The sequence below is a fragment of the Oreochromis aureus genome, linkage group 15 (assembly GCF_013358895.1).
Source record: "Oreochromis aureus strain Israel breed Guangdong linkage group 15, ZZ_aureus, whole genome shotgun sequence".
Classification (NCBI taxonomy): Eukaryota; Metazoa; Chordata; class Actinopteri; order Cichliformes; family Cichlidae; genus Oreochromis; species Oreochromis aureus.
In genome coordinates this window covers 38926865-38940052 of record NC_052956.1, presented here as the reverse complement: position 1 = coordinate 38940052, position 13188 = coordinate 38926865, and the positions used below count along the sequence as shown (strand labels likewise).

General features: G+C 40.7%; 2 protein-coding genes across 2 annotated transcripts in view; one reads left to right on the top strand and one right to left on the bottom strand.

Moving 5' to 3' along the window:
- The window catches only part of apc2 (APC regulator of WNT signaling pathway 2), a 40255-nt gene that overhangs the window by 19141 nt on the left and 7926 nt on the right, over positions 1 to 13188 (top strand). Inside the window, exons 7-13 of the mRNA XM_031756189.2 lie at positions 1736 to 1810; positions 10021 to 10119; positions 10309 to 10714; positions 11049 to 11147; positions 11887 to 12026; positions 12340 to 12534; positions 12760 to 12974. Coding sequence (XP_031612049.1) covers positions 1736 to 1810; positions 10021 to 10119; positions 10309 to 10714; positions 11049 to 11147; positions 11887 to 12026; positions 12340 to 12534; positions 12760 to 12974 — 1229 coding nt within the window. The remainder of the gene's footprint in view (positions 1 to 1735; positions 1811 to 10020; positions 10120 to 10308; positions 10715 to 11048; positions 11148 to 11886; positions 12027 to 12339; positions 12535 to 12759; positions 12975 to 13188) is intronic.
- On the bottom strand, positions 1990 to 5720 carry LOC116333097 (E3 ubiquitin-protein ligase TRIM21-like). Its single transcript, XM_031756245.2, has 5 exons — positions 5530 to 5720; positions 3853 to 4670; positions 3433 to 3595; positions 3293 to 3330; positions 1990 to 2994 (listed from the first exon to the last, which is right to left on the bottom strand). The coding sequence occupies exons 2-5, from the start codon at positions 4574 to 4576 to the stop codon at positions 2435 to 2437; spliced, it is 1485 nt and encodes a 494-aa protein (XP_031612105.1). The 5' UTR covers positions 4577 to 4670; positions 5530 to 5720; the 3' UTR covers positions 1990 to 2434.

Genomic DNA, 13188 nt, shown 5'->3' with positions numbered 1-13188 from the left:
TTGAAGTTTGGCCACTGCTGTAGGCCAGATTTGGATAAACTATTTTATCAGTAATAAGTTACCAGCTAGTGCTATCTGAGTTTGGCCCAAACGTGTAGGTTCATCACACAAACACACACCTGCCAGTCAGTCCTAAGTAACCACCAGAATTTCTCACACATCTGTATATTTACTATAATTAACCTCACAGTATGCCAGATTATCTGTCAGATAACTGCACTAAAAATGTGTCATCAGCAGTGTTGGTCAAGTTACTTGAAAAAAGTAATCAGTTACTAATTACTGATTACTTCCCCAAAAAAGTAATCCCGTTACTTTACTGATTACTTATTTTCAAAAGTAATCAATTACTTGGTTACTTAGTTACTTTTTAAAAACACGATTTACAACCTGAATAGGTGATAAAGCGATAGATCTTTCAGCCCAATTCTACTTTTTCTGCATAATCCATCATACAAAATGTAATCAAATGGAAAAGTCTCTTTTTAAAACTTTAAACTTTAAATCTTTTAACATTATGCATCAAGCAAAAACTTAATTATATGCAACATTCTCTGACTGGAAGAAATTTGTTTAACATTTAAACCTATTTTCTGCACATTCCAGCACATAAAATAAAATATTTTTTTGTGTTTACACTCACTCTTTCAAATAGATGAAAGTAAAACACAGCAGAAAATAAATAAAATCAAAGACTAGCGGTCCTGTTGCTCTATTTTCACCTGTAAAGCAGGACTGGGTTAGGCGGAGGTTTACCCTGGTGCAGGTGTGCCGCAGCGGTCAGTGGAAGAATCCGCGAGTTTCTCTGTGAATTTCCCATTACAGTCGTGGCGCACTCGGTGCTTGCTTGGAAGTTTAGGGTTTTTTTCGCTGTAAAAGAAGTTTTCTTCCACGCACAATGGACACTAATGTTTTTGTTACTTTTATGGAATCAAACTCAAAATAAGGTCAGTACTTCCACGCTTTGAACGCTGCATGCTCATACTCTCTCGCACTTGATATATTACGATCTGCACACAGCTGTTGTCACGAACGTCGCACTCGCTTACGTCACTGTCATGAGACATTCTCGCAAAAAATCACGGTTTTAGTAACGCAGTAACGCAGCGTTCCTACGTGAAAGTAACGGTAATCTAATTACCGTTTTTGCAATAGTAATCCCTTACATTACTCGTTACTTGAAAAAAGTAATCAGATTACAGTAACGCGTTACTTGTAACGCGTTACTGCCCATCTCTGGTCATCAGCAGTATGAATACGGCAAAGAGGTCAACTTCAGTAGCTGCCAGCAACTGGATGTGAGGCCTAGTAGGCAGTCAGCTGCTTTAACCACCTGTGTTAGCATCCACACCACACTCAAAGAGTTCACATGTGTAATGAAGCAAAGTTAAAGCCCCCATGAATTTAAACAGCTGCTGTGAACAGGTGTATTATAGTAGGCAAATCAATCAGAAACCCCACATCAAATGTGACTCTTGATGAGACATGTGATACATACAGCATTGTTGTTATTTTCTTTTTTAACCCTGGATATCACAGTAATACAAATGAAGTGAATTATTGTGAGAACCCTAATCCACACAGAGGGTTAGTCGTGGGTGAACAAAATTAGAATAATTAGATTATAAACTACAGCGACTAGAGATTTCTGCCAATGAGATGTGTCAGCGACAACTGCTGGTGAAAAAAACATCTGGATGCATCTGAAATGTGTGTGTCTGTGTGTGTGTTGCAGAAGCGTGTTGCTCGTCTAGAGCAGCTGGAGAAAGAGCTGCAGGAGGCCCGAGGGAGTCAGGAGAGCCAGCTACAGGTCAGATATACTGTACACTCTAACGCACACACAGCAGGGTGTGAATCTACAGGTTATTTATGCATTAAATGTGTTAGTGATGAATTCTGTAGACGCTTTAATTGGATGCAGAGATGTCACATGGCGGCTATAAGAGCTGTGATTGGCTAAGGCTCCTGGTGTCTGATGCTGGTGGATTTTTTTCTTGTGGGTGACCAACAGCAGAAATATGTAAAAATCTGTTGCTAGAAAAAAGGAGGAAAGGTTAGTATTCATGATTGCTGTGATCTAATGTCGTGATTTTTGAAAAGATATCAGCATAAATTCAGACAGAATAAGGAGGTCGTGTTTATATCAATGTAGTTTGATGTTTCATTACATAACGTGTTATTTGCAAAGCTGTGGGTATAGTTTTTGCATCTCTGCTCTCACTGCATTGTCCGACTCCTGAAACCCCGCCCACAATCTACCTCTGAAGCCCCGCCCCATCATCCCCCTCCCCTGAAAATTTGCCCTCAGAAGTTCTCCTACAGCATGGAGGGAGACTGCATTGCTCCAACAATGAATAACACTGATGAATAACTCCACATGATGCTCTCAGCCATGAAAAAAGTCTAATTTGGGTATCATGGGGTCATCCTGTTGTCACTTTAGTGCATGTTCCCACTCTAACTCCACATGACAGAGAGACACTGAGCCGTTGTATGCCCACACCCAGAACCCCGGGTACAGCGGCTCAGTAAAGGTGCAGCTGAAAGTGTGGAGGTGGACCATCATGTCCTGAGAGACGCAGTAGAAGGATAGAGCGCCAGCAGGCCAGTTTAGATAGATACCAATTCTGTGGGTGAAGTTCTCGGGTGAGAGCGACTTTAACCTCTTTCTGTTGTGACATGGAGTGTAGCTTCCCTCTGTGCACTCCAGAGTCCAGGAACGCTCATTGTGTCCCAGCAGGCAGTTCACCGTGTCTCCATCTCTAGAGATGTTGTTGTAGGTGACACCGATGTCAGCACCACCACTCCACTCCACCTCCCAGTACACCTTGTCGAGCAGTCCCTCCCTGCACAGCACCTGAGGGCAGTACTCAAACCGCTCCGGATGCTCTGAGTATTGACGGTCTGACCAGACGCGAGTTGCCTTCCTGTTACTGTCAGTTAGAAGGATCTCAGAGTTGGCAGTGTTGGGGTCAAGGGTCAGGTAGTAGGCAACTGAAGATGAAATGGGAGAAGCTGATTAGCCCGGGACTGAGCTTGAGACATGAACACCTCATGAACAGCCATTCTCAGAATGCCTAATCACATTTAACAGTCTTCTAATTTATTTTAAAAAGTGTTTTTTAGGCTGCAATACCACCCTGTCAAATATCCCAACGTTTCACAGCTAGACTGGAACTATTTTTCAGGGAGAACATTAGCAGGAAATTTTGTAGAAAAATTAAGGGTTTTAAAGTCGCCTTTAAAGACACCGGGGGATTGAAGAAGCAGAGGTAAAAATCTATTTGCTTACAGTTTTTCAGTGCCCACAGGTGTCCTCCTGGCAACTCCCTAAAAGACCAGAAACAGTCACAGCATAAAACAATCACATGTAGCATCTCATCAGCTTTGTAATTACTTCTATTTGGAGATGTTTGAAATGGTTTGGCTCACTTGAGGTCTGCTTTGTCGGAGTTTCCCACAGTGATCAAAGTGAGCCTAGACATCAAAAGACACTGAGCTGTTTCTGAAGGTCTATCTTCTTCCTCTTCCTCTTCCTCTCCTGGCGCCGCTGACGAGTCATGTCCCCCCTTCCCGTTCTCACTTAACTGATTAACTGAAGAAAAAACAGGAATACGCAAGACGAGTTTCAAATAGAAAAATAATCAAATGATTTATCTAATTGTTTAAACAACTTCATCAGATTTGATTCATTTGAAGGTGAATGAAGCAAAAAAAAAATTAATTTACCTTCAATTTTCATCATACACACAAACACTCAGAGAATATGACAAATAAATAAAAAACAGAAGTTGTGGTAGAGTTTGACTGTAAACATGTGTTTGGGTTTTTTCATGATAAAGCAGGGCGCACCTTTCTCTGATGCATGCATCACCTCCTGGATGTGTTGTGTTTCACAGGAAGCCTTCCTCCTCTCAGTTGCCTCCTGGGAAACATTTGCATCCAGCTTGCTGTCGTCTGAGTCGGTCAGCCTCTCCGTCGTATTGTTATTAGTTTCCTCAGTGCTAACTGGGTTTTTGTTCGTAACTCCATTATCCGTTTGTTCCTCTGCCTTTACTGAGAGTGTCTTCCTAACCTCCTGACTATCCTTTGGTTTTTGGGTAATCTTTGAAAGATTACCTCTCTTGAACAGATTCAGGAGGGACTCGTCACTTCTTTCAGCTTCAGTGGCTTTTATCTTGACAGCATTGGAGGAGTCTACCTTTGCAGCACCATCTTTGTCTTCATGCTCCTTTGAAAGGCCGATTCTGAAGACGCTGGAGATGTCTTCTTTCAAATGATTCAAGTCCTCTTTGAGCAGAGTCAGAGTGCTGATCGGCTTTTCTGGTGGCTGTGTTGTTTTAGGATTTGTGTCTTTGTCCTTGAACACTTTCAACAGTCCTTCTTTGAACTGGCTCAAGTCCTCTTTGAAAAGCGTGAGCGGGCTGACCGACCTTTTCTCCGTCTGACTCGTCTTGAGTAAATCTTTCACCTGATCATCCTTACCGTTACTGTCCTCTGGGTGAAGTTTGTCGTCTTCGTGTATTTCAGTCTCTGTCTCATCCTTTTGCTCTGAAGCTTTTTCACTGTGGCTCATTTTGTTGTTCTGCGAAACTCTTTAATCCTTGTGACGTGTTATTCCGTCTTCACAGCAATCTTTCAGATATTGGTATTTAGGCTGCGGGGATCACCTGTACAATCAGATATGTGTGGAAATTATACATTTTATTTCTGACTGTAGCACTGCTAATAAAAGTGTAATCGTAATGAAAGCCACAAAAGATGTTTTTTTGTGACCTCTGAATCTCTGGGGTCTATTCTAGCCAAATGCTGAACACCCAAATCAGGACAGCTTCTTATAGTTCAAACACACTTTCACACATTATCCAAGACATAAGCTGACTGTCCCCTGGACATTTAGGTATACAATAACATGCAATGCGACTAACAATAAGAAAGTACATGTAAATATACATGCACCAGCACCACCTCGTAATATAGCTTCCATAGTGGCATCTATGTTGCTCTGGCTTTGCATTTTAAGGAGACAGCTGGGATGTTCAAGTGTCTGACCAGGATACCATCTGGATGCCTCCAAAGGGAGATTTTCCAGGTCAAAGTAAGGATTCTAAATCCCTTCTGGTCTGGTGAAAGGGGAACCTGGGGTAGTTTGCTCAGACTACTTCCTCTCTAACCCAATTCTAGCTAAACAATGACAAATAACAAAATACATGTTCTCTAAAAAGGTTTCAGGAACTAAAATGTTTCTTCTGGAAAGAAAAAGAGTAAATGTGCTTTCTCCTGAGCTCTGAATGATAGATATTAATATTCATTCTGCTACATTTAAAAATACGACCATTTCCTGTCTAAACAGCTGATTCAGTCCTTTTAAAGAAATACTTGAATCATATGATTTTCTGAATCCAGATTTCACAGCTGGTAACAGAAAGTGTGTTCATACATAGCCGGTAAACCTCTCGGGTCAAGTTTAGGCTTGTTAGGAGTTAATCCAATAATCTACTCTTAACAGCGTCTCATTGAAATACTCACATCTGCTTCACGTTTCTTCTTTTTTCATTTGCAAACCACGAAAAGATTTAAAAATAAAACACCAAGGCCTCATACACACACACACACAGACACACACTCTCTCTCTCTCTGCTGTAAATCTGTCTCTCCCTCTGATTTTCTTGCGTTTCTGAACTGGTTTCTGGTTCAACCAGTTTGTCTCCATGTTTTCACCTTACTGCAGAGCAGACGATTGGTTGGCTGTGGGGAGTGCTTCCACTTTGGCTGCTTCTGCTGTGACGAAATATGAAGTCAAGTCCAGTTGCATGGCTGTAGTCACATGGTCTGTCGCCCTGAAGCAGAAACTACATGTTGGACTACCACTGACCATCAATATACACGGCAGCCCAGTCCAGTAACATGGCCTGAAATTTAAAACATTATTATTATTTTACCTACACAACTGGTCAGCATCCTTATGCACAACAAATGTTTGACAGCAGCCCACTGGGTGCAACACAAAAAGCAATGACAATGTTTCTTCCCAGACTCGGGACTTTCAGTCTTTGATGTGGAACAAAATACTCCATAAGAAAATCACAGAAATAAGATATTCAGTTTAACAACAGAGCAAAAACTGTTTGTGTCTCAAAGGTACTTTAAACTCATTTCTGATAAAGGTCAGTCAGTGCAGCTTTACAGCTAAACCGAAACAAAAATGATAGAAAAAAAAAGTTTATCAGTCAAGTGTTAGTATTCAGTCAGATGTGAAGTGAGATGTAGCAGTTTGTGTCACTCTCAGTTATATTTTTCTCAATAAAACAAAATCCTGGCATCTTATATTTATGATGCTAAGCATTTTGCACATTGTTTTTCAATACTTTTTTTAAAAAATGGGATAGCTCATTTTTACGAGCATTAGCCTCCAGACCTGGAAAAAGAAGCCACAGATTAAGTGTCGAGGGCTGCAGTTCCTCTAATGGCGACTTATGGCTGCTTTGAAAAGGAAGTCAGTCCCCAAAAACACCCATTTTAGAATGACCAACTTTACAGCAGAAATAAACACATTTACAGCCAGTTTTGGTCTCTACAGCTAAACTTTCCATCTTAGCAACTGTAACACAGGTAGTGTTTTTTTAAAAATAAGTCACCTGTTTAAATGGGACTAAGGCTTAAACTTGATTCGAGGTGTTGCCTCTTATTCGCACCTGGATGCTGACACGAGCAGCTGTAGATGCTAGCTGTCCACTAGGACTGGCATCAGCTAATTGGAGGCACTGCCTAGACCTCAGTGTGTGTCCAGTGTGCAAAATTATTAAAAATAAGTGCATATAAATGTAACAAGTTAATTATAAGTTCTTTCTAACTGCAGATGGAAAGAAACTGTTTTTGTGCTGGGAGGTATCGGTCCAGATGGACTCAGCCTTCTGCCAAATGAGTGACTCAAAAAGTTGATCCTATGTCCTGCCTGCTGAGTTCTGCAAGCTCACGCTGGTGATTTTAACCTATTTTTCAGCCCAGCAGATACTGCTTACATCTATCTATCTATCTCAAATGTACTTGTTAGTTTAATGGTTCTTTATAACAACAAACTCGGGACCTTTTGATTTGATTTTACTTTTTTCTGACACTAGAAAAATGTATAAAAAATTATATAAGAGTAAAGAAATTCAGCAGCATAAACAAGGATGATTGCAGCAAACCTTAACTTATTTGAAAAACTCTGTAGACCCATCAGTTTATAAGTGATCTGCCAGTTGTGTGTTAATTAGGTGAAAACCTTTCATTTGTGGCGCTGAACAGATTTTAAGCAGCTCCGCTCTCCTGCTCTTCAGCTTCAACTCGTTGCTGTGCAGAGAAACCTGTTTTTTTATGCAGCTCAGAGCTGCGTTACGATTGGCTGTTGCCAGGCTGCAGGGTTGGCACTGAGCAAGTGTGTCTGAGATAAAGAGAGCGAATCGTGCTTCATTTCTCTGCTCTGCCTCCCTCTGAGAATAATGAGACCACAGTTATGGATACGTGGATGCCAGACAGTACTAACAAATATCACCTCATTAAAAGGGTCAATTCACCCAAATTACAACAGCACCAGCCCTTCTCCTCCTGCTTTGGGGTTCAGGATCTGTCCTGGTTTTATGTATCCAGGTTTAAAGACATCTGTCTCCATAACAACGGTAGAGACAGCAGGAATTTAGTTTGTGCTGCTCACAAATTTGAAACATTAATGTCTTTTTAAAAGGATTTATAACTTTACAGGGAATAAAAACAGATGATAAAAAGATTACAGAAAGAGGAGTCAATAAAAATGTTCTGAGAAGTGTGCGTCTTTAATAATATTCTTGTGCCAAAAGCTCAGCGTGACCTGATGGTGGCAGCAGCCTATCTCACAGTCTCTGACTATCTCAGTGAGATGATTGTGCAGCACCTGGATGGCAGGTCTAAGGCAGAGCACCGTGTTCTTTAATGCTGAAAGGTTTCGAAATAGTGTTTCAGTGTTAGATTTATGTGTTTTAGTCTCGCTAGAGGTGGTCATCCTCCCTCATAGTGAATGAAAGTGATCATGTTTTATCCTCTGCCGCATGCTGTCGGCCATTTTCTCGTCACGTTGCAGCTGCTCGTGTTGGAGGATGTTTGGATCCGAGCCAAAGATTCGGTCTGTCCAACTGGAGGACGGAAAAATATTCAGGAGGAAAATAGAGATTAACACACACACACACACCTCTTTGTCTGTAGACAGTCTTTGGCTCACACATCACACCCCTAGGCGTTACCATGGTGATGGGATGAAGGCGGGGGGGGGGGTCTTTGATGGGAGTCTCTGAAGGTTTCAGTCTGTGAATCCAAATGAAGCTGTGTGTTTGTCAGCGGATGTCTATCTGTGTGAGGACCAATGTGAGTTTTAGACCTTGTGAGGACACGGGGTCTGGTTTTCACTGCTGGACACACCTTCAGCGAACTCAGGTGTGAAGGGTCAGACCTGGTTTTGTGGTTCATGCTCTGGTTTAGGGGAAGCTCTTAGGAAATAAAGGTCCTCACAAAGATAGTAGAACAAATGGGTGCAAGAAGATTGTGATACGGGCTCTTAAATGAACATTTCACAGCAAAGACATCAAAGATCCTACATCATCCCCATGTCCTCTGTCTAGTCTTTCCTAAAATTTCCCTAAGAAACGTAAATATAAATTCTGCAGATGTGTAGAATATTTAATTCGTTAGTAGAGCATTAATGGTAGAGCTTGACATTGATACATCGGCCGATATTCAACCTATTCTGCTCATTTCTGTCTTACAGATCTTTTAATTCTCGGAATCTACTAGAGTAGCTTTGCATGATTCAAGGTTCAAAATAATCCTTATTTAGCTCCATTGAGCTTACTGCAGCCCTTCAGTTCATTCTCTGTCTGAAACCAGCTGTTTTAGCTCCTCCTCCTTTAAGGCCAACCTCCATGTCATACAGCTTGGCTGCTCTTCATAAACACAAGGTTTGAATAGCAGGGTCTTACCGAAAAGGTTTCCCTTATTATAACATTCATGTTAGCCCAATGGCTAATCCTGAACACGTCAGCATGTGTCAGCAGCTTATTTAAACCATATATTAACATTTACAGCCTACTGTGTAGTGCCTGTAATTGGTAAATTAATTTTTTCAAGTAGAAGGGTGATGAGTTGCTCTATTTATTTAGAAGACACACCCGCTTTATTTAAAAAAAAATGCAGGAAAACAGATAAAGCCCAAATGTCTCAGTTTTACAGAAGGACACGACCACAGCTTTCATTTGTGGGGCACTATATAAATGCAATCCATTATTATGTGATGCGATTTGTGCATATCAGGCGATTCGTGCACACATTGTTAAGGTTCTGTAAGTGAGCAAGAGAGATTTTACCCTTTTAGACATTTGTATGCACAGAAAACATTTTGAAAGAGAAAATTATCTGACTTGTGAAGATGAATTCATAAATTGTGCTAAATGATCAGTATTTATTCAGGTTTGGATATATGCGTTTGTAAAATAGTTTTACATGTGTTCATATTGCTTTGTATTTTTGTGTGAATTGAAACATGCACTTGTGAATCTTTGTGTTCACTTGTGGATCATACCAAACACATTTGTAACATTTCGGAGAAAATATTTCTTCATATGAAACAACGATCAATGTGTCCACACCAAGATGATTATTATAAATAACTTAAATTAAAATTAAATGTATAACAATATTTACTGTACATGAATAAAAATGCGAAATTATCACCTGCAGATTTATCACCTGCCTCCACTATGTTTATCATAGTACCTGTTCTGAACAGGTTTGGGGCAACAGGTTTGTTTGAGGTAAACATCACCCATAATGTTAATAATAAAAATAAAACTGAACTGAAAATATAATTTATTTTATCTAAATAATGATAAAAGAAATTAATTTAAAAAATAGAAAAGTATAGCTGTAAATGCAAAAGGTGGAGATCAGACTAGAAGTAGGCCAAAGATACCATTCTTATGCATTTTTCTTCTTCTGTTTTTCTGTGTGCAGCTGTCTGGTGCTGAGAAGCCCCCTGCTGGAGAACCAGAGAATAGCAGCTCATCATCAGCGACAGCAGCAGGAACAGAAGCTGCAGACGGTGGTAGCAAGGTAACAACACACCTTAGAATGTTCAGTATCCTTCGATGAAAAGAAATTGAAGTTTTAGAAAAACTCAATTAAATGTCTACAACATTTTACTTATAGAGTGAAACTTACAAAAACATACCCTGTCATTGTATAGTTTGTAACTATGGCTGGTGGAAGTGGATAAGATCGTTACTGATGTTTCCTCCCCAGGTGGAGATGGTCTTCTGGTTGCTCTCCATGCTGGCTAACAGAGATAAGGAGGAGATGTCCCGGACTCTACTGGCTCTCTCCAGCTCTCAGGACAGCTGCATCGCCATGAGAAAGTCTGGCTGCGTCCCCCTTCTGGTCCAGATTCTGCATGAAGGCCCGGACGGAGGCAGCGGTCCTGGTGAGACAGCAACGGGTGGTACCACAACAGGCTGCAGCCGTGAGGCCAAGTCCAGAGCAAGCGCTGCCCTCCACAACATCATTTACTCACAGCAGGATGAGGGCCAAGCCCGCCGGGAGATGAGGGTCCTGCACATGCTGGAGCAGATCCGGACCTACTGCGACAGTGGCTGGGACTGGATCGAGAGCCACGCCGGGACACCTTCGCCAGGGGGAACCAGAACCACAGGTGAGCCAGGTTTTTTAAAAAAAAACTTACGATCAGAACCCGAGCAACCAAAAAAACATAACAGGATTCACTAACCGGTGGGTGACATCACAACACCTACATCCATCTTTTGTACAGTTAAAGATAAACAAACTTACATGTCAGAGGTATATTCTTTGAGGTTAGTTGTATCCTAGAGTGGAGATCAAAAATCTAGAGATTTCTTTCCTTAAACCATAAGAAACAAAACCACCAGTGATCCAAGTTCTGTTTAAATCTGATGAAACCAAATCGACAGGTTCAAAATAACGTAAACTTATGCAGATGAGGTTAAACATCTTGTTTTTCTCCACAGATATCCCTGAACCCGTGGACCCTCAAATTTGTCAGGCCATGTGCGCCATCATGAAGCTCTCCTTCGAAGAGGAGTTTCGACGAGCCATGAACGAATTAGGTTTGTTTGACACCAAAGGACCAGTTTGCAGTTTCTTTGGTGCTTTTGTTTTTGTGCTTAATTGCGCTTATACAGTGAAAGTATCAGTTGTTTTCTGTAATGCATAGATTTGATATTTGATCTGTTTTATTTTTAATGTGTTTTCCAGCTATTTCAATTCAATTCAATTTTATTTATTAAACAGTGCCAAATCACAATAACAGTCACCTCAAGACCCTACAATAATACATACAGAGGGAAACCCAACATATGACCCCCTATAAGCAAGCACTTTGGCAACAGTGGGAAGGAAAAACTCCCTTTTAACAGGAAGAAACCTCCAGCAGAACATGTACCTGCAGGAGTGCCATGAGAGGCTACTTAAAATTATAAATAGTTTTTTATTATTCAATTTTGGAATTTATTTTGCAATTACCACAAAATATTTATATTTTAAATAGCAAACATATTTATTAAAGCCATGGAATATAAATTCTGTTTTATGTCTCATCATTGGTGGGAGTCACAGCAGAGCAGTGGCTGTCGCGTGGCAAAAGTAATAAAAGGTAAACTTTAGATAAACTAAAGGTTAGAAGGAGTTTTGGAAGAATTTAAGATTTGAAATTGGGCCAAAGTTTGGGAATGACTCCAGTAAAGTATCAAGTTTAAAAATACTTTGGTTTATCTTTACTACAACAGAGCTTTGATTTGTAGTATGTGTTTTGATATTTTCACATGAGTTTGTTTTTATTTCTTTCAGGCGGTCTGCAGGTGGTGGCAGATCTGATCCACCTGGACCAGGAAATGTACGGCATGCAGAACGACCCCATCAACATGGCTTTGCGTCGCTATGCAGGGATGGCTTTGACCAATCTCACCTTCGGGGATGTCGTCAACAAGGTACAGAAAGGCACTGTGAGGAGGTTAACTGACAGCAAAGGCAGTGCAACAATAGCAGCACCCCACTCACTGCACTCCTTTAATCTGCCTTTTTCAGAATGATCACTTTAATCTAAAAGCCCCAACAGAAGTCTGATACGGACAGATAGTTTTGCTGTCAACACAATAAATAAATAAATCTTAAATTTTCTTTTTAATTTATTATTTTCTCTGATTATTTTTACTTACTTTACTTTGACAGTAGCATCATTTAGATCTGGCTCAGCCCTTTTTAATGATCCACTACAGTAATACATTCATTTTACTCCTGCAGGCCACTCTGTGTTCGAAGAAGAGCTGTCTGCAGGCTTTAGTGGCCCAGCTGGCCTCCGACAGTGAGGAGCTCCATCAGGTGGTCTCCAGTATCCTGAGGAACTTGTCCTGGAGGGCTGACATCAGCAGTAAGAAAGTCCTCCGAGACATCGGCTGTGTGTCTGCACTGATGACCTGCTCGCTACAGGCCACCAAGGTAATGAAAACAAATATCCCCCCAGAGAAGGAGGAGCAATCATTGTCGAGTTCTGAGATGCTTTTATTTTGGAAGATCAGAGAGAATAATCTGGAGGAACGGACTGAAACAGAATTTATTACAACATTTAAAGTTTATCTTCATCACTTTAAGCTTTTTTCTTTTGTTTTTTTTTACCTTTTTTTCTTTGCTCATACCTAAGAAACCTGTTTTTGTGTTCTGCAGGAGTCAACGTTGAAGAGTCTTCTGAGTGCTCTGTGGAACCTGTCAGCTCACAGTATCGACAACAAGGTAGCAATCTGTTCGGTGGATGGTGCTTTGGGCTTCCTGGTCAGCACACTGACGTATCGCTGTCAAACCAACTCACTTGCCATCATCGAGAGCGGCGGAGGAATCCTTCGAAATGTGTCGAGTCTGGTTGCCACACGAGAAGACTATAGGTGTGCTCATGAGACTCAGATGATCAGATTTTATTCAGACATTGTTGCATTACATTACGTTGATGTTGTAGAAAGGAGATGCAATATGATGTTCACCAGATATATGACCAGAAACCATACAATAGTATAAAATAACACAATCTGAACTAAACATAAAAACCTACAACTACAAAAGAGGGATTTTTCAGTTGTATATAGCAAAGTTATTAAAGTG